Source organism: Sinocyclocheilus rhinocerous, unplaced genomic scaffold (genome assembly GCF_001515625.1).
Source record: "Sinocyclocheilus rhinocerous isolate Xijiao unplaced genomic scaffold, SAMN03320098_v1.1 scaffold2207, whole genome shotgun sequence".
NCBI classification, from domain to species: Eukaryota; Metazoa; Chordata; class Actinopteri; order Cypriniformes; family Cyprinidae; genus Sinocyclocheilus; species Sinocyclocheilus rhinocerous.
The window spans coordinates 332,179-338,662 of NW_015625575.1; the positions used below are offsets into that span (position 1 = coordinate 332,179).

Here is a 6,484-nt window from a genome sequence, read left to right on the forward strand (position 1 = left end):
ATTTTGAATACAGAAATATTAAATGATTTTAATAACTGAAATTATAGGCTAAAAATTCAACTAAATCCTCCAGCAGGTGGCGGCAAGTCACTGATTTTATCACTGAATCATTCATTCAATTGATTCGTTCGAACAGCTGAATCATTCAGGAATGATGCAAGTGACTCTCTTAATGAACTGACGGAAATCCGTCGTAGCGACGGAACTTTAATCCCTGATCGTCTGAACATACAGTATTTAAGAGATGCTGACTGTAACCTTGCTTTCTCAGACAAGCAGAAGATCTCCTGATCGACAAACCTCTCGGCTGCTTCTTGGTGCGTGTGGGTCAGAGCCGGGAGGGTTACACGCTGACCTTCAGGTGCGTTCTGTGTCAAAATCAGCAGACTAGTCCACAGATAAAGGTGCTAAAACCACAACAAAAGCACCAGCAGTAGTATGGCGTGTGCTGCATATTTAAACTTGAAGAAGTTTAAATTGAAATTGAAGTAGTCATTCACTAAACCAGACTTATAGTACATGAGTACATCAGTAGAAATCAGCTTATAAAAACCTATTTTATAGGGTTTATATGCATCTCGGCTAACCAGTGATGCAAGAGAAACTCCTTTACGTGACAATAAGAGAACTGTTTAACAGATTTGTACCAGTATCTTCATACATGACTATGTTAATCAGGTTTTGTTTTAAACAGAGTTATTTTGTCATAAAGACCATGAATGTTTAAGTTTGATTTTACATAAGCTTAAATGGTGGAAACATGTAACATGTCAGCAACAAAATGTGATGCTTTTTCCCCTCAATTTCTTGTACTTATTATTATTATTATTATTACTACTAATTTATATAATTTGCATTTTTACTAGTTACTATTATTATTAACAATGTTTTATTTATATTTAATTTTAATTTTATTTATTATTATTATTAATAATGTTATAAATAGTAACATTGGTTTTTAGAGGTTTTATAATAGTGATGATAATGATAATATAGTGTAAAAATATTTTAAATAGTATTATTATTATTATTATTATTATTATAATAAATACATAAGAATAAATATAAATAGTATATATTTATTTATTATTAATAATTGTCGTTAATATTAATAATAATAGTATTAATAATAATTTGCAAAAACGGCAATATTTTATTCATATTTAATTTTAATATTATTATTTATTATTATTAATATTGTTATTTTATTCATATAAAAATGAATGTTATTATTTAATGATGTGATAACGATAATATAATGTAAAAGTGTTTCTATTAATACTAATAAATACATATGAATAAATTTAAATAAATAGTATACACTTGTTACAAATAATAATTATTCATTAATAATTGTACTAATAGTCATTAACAACAACAATAATAATAATATGCAAAAACTAATATCCAAAATCATTAGTATTTTTGTTGTTTGTTTTTTATTTAATTATAATAATTCTTGTTTATTTATAAAAAAAAAAATTTGTTATTATGCTGTTGATGTTGAACTTACTTGTTTATTTATATTTATGATTTATGGTGTGTATCAGGGGTGCTGATCGCTGTCGTCACTATATGGTGGAGATGCAGAGCAATGGGAAGTATGTGATTCTCGGGGAGGATCGGGCTCATTCCTCTCTCACAGATCTGGTCCAGTATCACACTCAGGTGGGCATCAAGCCCTTCATGGAGCTGCTGACGCTGCCCTGTGGTCAGGTGAGTGTCCTGCGCTCAGTGTTACTTTGGAAATGTGATAGGTTACAGATTACAAGTTACCTTATCTAAAATGTAATAAGTAGTGTAACTATTTCAATTACTTTAAGCAATGCAAATGATTACATTTGAGTACTTTTCTAAATGTCTAATACTAGCACTCAACACTGATTACTGTCAGGCTTTCAAAATCCTTCATCACTTGAATTAAGGTTATAATCATTTAATTTCAAAGCACGGCCACCACAAGATTTTAGCACTGCCTTTTACTTTGAGATCTTTCTGAGGTTAAATACAGATTTAATATCATAACAAGAAATCGTTTATAGCTATGATACTGTTTTTGAAATAAAATCTTTGCATAGCTATGACAGAAATCACTGGCATCTAACAATGCCTTGGAAAAAAACTGTTAATCTTAAAAAATAAAGCATATGCATAAACAAATAAAACGGTTATCGGCTAAGCATGTGTCCTAAACTCCTGAAACATTAGTGTTTCATATTTTAGAGCAGTCAGTGCAATTTATGAAAGAAATCAATCAAATCTGTATGTGTGTGAAAATATTAGAAGGCAACCCCCTTTGTAATCTGTAATTTAATTACACATTTTTCTCAGTAACTGTAACTGATTACACGTTACACTGCGCTCCATTCACAGCCGTGTGTTCAGTGTCAAGAGAGAGTAACGCTGGTTTGTGTGTGTGTGTGCAGATGTGTGATCAGGAGCCCGACTATGAGGAGCTCAAAGCGTTTACATCATCTTCATCATCATCATCGGCGGCAGTGGAGCATCCTGCTGAGGATCAGGACATGGACACAGGTTCACATAAAGTGCACTTACAGATGCAGCGGCTCTTCCTGCCGCCGGGAGGAAGCTCAAACCCAGAGTCCCACAAACCGCCGGTGCTCAAGCGCATCTCTGACCGCCGCAGACGAGTCGAACCCGCTCAGATGGAGCACAAGGACGACGATCCGACCAGAGAGAGCAGACCGTTCCCCCGACTCTACCCCTCCATACGACTGGCCATGAGAGAAATCCAGCAGATCCAACAGGTACAAACACACAGAGGATACACCCCTTGTCCAAATACCCACACTTACGGTCTTTGCACTTGACTACTTATATGACGGATTTCCTGTATTTGGTCCAAGTGTTCAAGTGAGGATGAAGACCACAAGTGTGCGTGTTGAACTTTTCATTACCTGATGGGACACACTTGGTGTTAAAAATAAAGCTATGTAAACACTTGCATTTTTATATTTGAACCCCTTAACTGTCACCCCCCATTTTTTTTAAATAGGCATTAAAGTGCACTATCCAAGCTTAAATTGTTATAATTCATGAACACTTTGGAATACAGAGGAAAGGTTGGTCTCTTTTTAAAGACAGTCAGCAGATTATTGAAGAAGTGGAATTATTTCAAAAAATATATAATAAATAAAATATCAAAAAGTTATAGAAGTTTAAATTTACTGTAAAGAAAATACACTGTACAATTTTTATTATATTTTATATAAAATAAATATTTTACATAACAGGTTTTACTCTAAAATTGCAACAACAAAAAAGTAAAGCCTTATGTCTAAATAAGTTATGTTCCAAATTTGAAGTTGATATGAAAAAAATTGAGGTTTTTCTGTGAGTTTATTTAGGGTGATATACCACAAACAGCCACCGGGTGCCATCAAAACTCCATTGAATTTTTTTAATGCATTTTTCTGTCACAAATGTCTAGATTTCTCTGTCAATATTACTTCTATCACAAAACCACCAAATATGGAATCCTGAGACGCAGACCTTTCCAATGATATGTTTTATGTCAAGATTATAAAAAGTTTTGATTGTAAAATACCGTAATGCATTTTGTAATATGACACTTGACACCGCCTGCTAAGGGGGAGGAGACCGCCAAAAGATTTTAAAGTACCATTTCCATGGTAACGCAATGTCCGATTTCAAAATGGATGGATTTCACAGGATGAATCTTGGGCTTCTAAGCTTTCAAATGATATATAATTTATGATGATTACGAAAATATTTGATACAGAAAAAGGACAACAAAATAAAAGAGCGCCAAGCGTCCCAGTTAAGGGGTTAAATACTTTGCATTTTAAAATCAACTTCTAAATGTCTGTTCAGTAGTCTCTGTAACATGGCACAATTTGATATGTGGTGCTTCTAATTAAGTGATGAAAAGCAGTTGCAAATGTTGTACAAAATAAATATCACCACCACTCATCTTTGCACCAATAAAATGTGCAACACTTTGTTTTTCAACCAAATTATATGTAATAATATCTAATTATTCTATTAATATTTAACTTACATTGGGAAAGGTTTCCGTGACCTTGCGAGATCTCGGCAAAAATCTCACGTATTTGGACAAGGCAACAGATAGTGATGGGTGCGCTCGAAACACTGCTTCATGAAGCTTCGAAACCTTTACGAATCTTTTGTTTCGAATCATTGATTCGGAACGCGTTTCAAACTGTCAAAGTCACATGATTTCAGTAAACCAGGCTTCGTTACATCATAACTGTTTCGAAATTTTAACAGTTCACCACTGGGGGGAGATCTCTCTGAAGCCTTTTTTATTGACTTCTAATAAAAACAGAACATATGTGACCCTGGACCACAAAACCAGTCATAAGGGTCAATTCTATTATATTTGAACATCTGAAAGCTGAATAAATAAGCTTTCCATTGATGTATGGTTTGTTAGGATAGCACAATATTTGGCCGAGATACAACTATTTGAAAATCTGGAATCTGAGGGTGCAAAAAAAAATCTATATTGAGAAAATCACCTTTAAAGTTGTCCAAATGAAGTTCTTAGCAATGCATATTACTAATCAAAAATTAAGTTTTGATATATTTACGGTAGAAAATTTACAAAAGATCTTCATGGAACATGATCTTTACTTAATATCCTAATGATTTTTGGTATAAAAGAAAAATCAATAATTTTGACCCATACAATGTATTGTTGGCTATTGCTACAAATATACCTGTGCTGCTTACATTTACGTTTAGTCATTTAGCAGACGCTTTTATCCAAAGCGACTTACAAATGAGGACAATGGAAGCAATCAAAATCAACAAAAGAGCAATGATACGCAAGTGCTATAACCAGTCTCAGTTAGCTTAATATATATGACTGGTTTTGTGCTCCAGGGTCACATATAGGCTACAAGAGTATAACCATACATGTCAGGGTTATGCAGATGTATTCAGATATATAAATAAAGACAGAAAGGCATTACGTTTTTATTGTTTGATGTTGTTTCCAAATATATTTTAACATTGGTTCAGAATTTGGTATTTTTCATTCCATCGACTTCATTAATATAATAACAGGCAATTATAATAATGAAATAAACTAAAAGACGATCTTTACCATCACGAGTCGGGATTCGAACTCGTGACGCCCGAAATGTGTTAGCGCATTGCCCATGAGACTATCGACGCCTGCCTGACACCACGTAGGTTATAATTCGTCAACACTCGCTGTGAAGGTTGTTTCAGATCAACATGTGCAAGTGGAGACGGATGTCGGATTGTTTCAAAGCCTCGGCACATTTGCTTCAACTCAGTGATTCGTGAAGCCTCGCTCTGCCCATTACTAGATACAGAGCATATATACAGGCCAGGGTTAGTTGTCACACTTTTTACTCCAGTAAATATTTCTTAGGATGAGTGTAATTTTTATTTGTTTAATTTAGTTTGTATACACACAAATGCCAAAATAAATAAATAATAATATAATAAATACATTTGAATTAATGAATAAATACATATTATATTTATAATAATAATTATTATTATTATTATTAATTTAAATATATACTAACTATTTTATCACGTTTTGTTATGTTGCTGCCTTATGTTAAACTGCTTTAAATTAGTTTTTTTCCTCAACAATCTACACTCCATACACCATGATTGTAAAGCAAAAAACAGGCTTTTAACATCTTTGCAAATTTATTAAAAATAAAAAACTAAAATGATTCCATTGCATTCATACCCTTATCTGGGACAGTTGAAATTTAGCTCAAGAGCATTCCTTTTGCTTGTACATGTTACCAAACTTTGAGTGAAGCCAACCTGTGGCAAATTCAATTGAATGGGTATGATTTGGAAAGGCGCACATGTCTATACACAAGGTATAACAGCTGAAAATGCATATCAGAGCAAAAACCAATCCCTAAGGTCAAAAGAACTGCCTGTAGAGTTCAGAGACCGTATTGCATCTAACCACACGTCTGGGGAAGAGTTCAGAAAAAATTCTGCTGCATTGAAGGTTCACAGAAGCAGGTAGCCTCCACTATCCATAATGGAAGATGTTTGAAACAACCAGGACTCTTCCTAGAGCTGGCCTCCTGGACAAACTGAGCAATTGATGGAGAAGGGCTTTGGTTAGCATGGTGACCAAAAAGCTGATGGCCACTCTAGTTGAGCTCCATGATCATATGTGGAGATAGAAGAAACCTACAGAAGGACAAACATCACTGTAACACTCCACCGATCTGGGCTTTATGGCGGTGTGGCCAAACTCAATCCTCTCTTCAGTGAAGACACATGAAAACACATTTGGAATTTGCAAAAAAGCACCTAAAGGACCCTCAGACTGTGAGAAACAAGATTCTCTGGTCTGATGAACCTCAATTCCAGGCATCATGTTTGATGGAAACCAGCTCTGCTAATCATCTGCAGAGTACCATCCCAAAAGTAAAGTGTGCTGGTAGCAGCCTCATGCTGTGGAGCTGTT

The 6,484-nt window shown here is 34.2% G+C and overlaps 1 protein-coding gene across 1 annotated transcript in view; it reads left to right on the plus strand.

Moving 5' to 3' along the window:
- The window catches only part of LOC107751863 (myosin-IIIb-like), a 45,050-nt gene that overhangs the window by 36,041 nt on the left and 2,525 nt on the right, over nucleotides 1-6,484 (plus strand). The window contains exons 23-25 of the mRNA XM_016567632.1: nucleotides 272-361; nucleotides 1,551-1,716; nucleotides 2,427-2,768. Of these exons, the coding sequence (XP_016423118.1) occupies nucleotides 272-361; nucleotides 1,551-1,716; nucleotides 2,427-2,768 (598 nt within the window). The remainder of the gene's footprint in view (nucleotides 1-271; nucleotides 362-1,550; nucleotides 1,717-2,426; nucleotides 2,769-6,484) is intronic.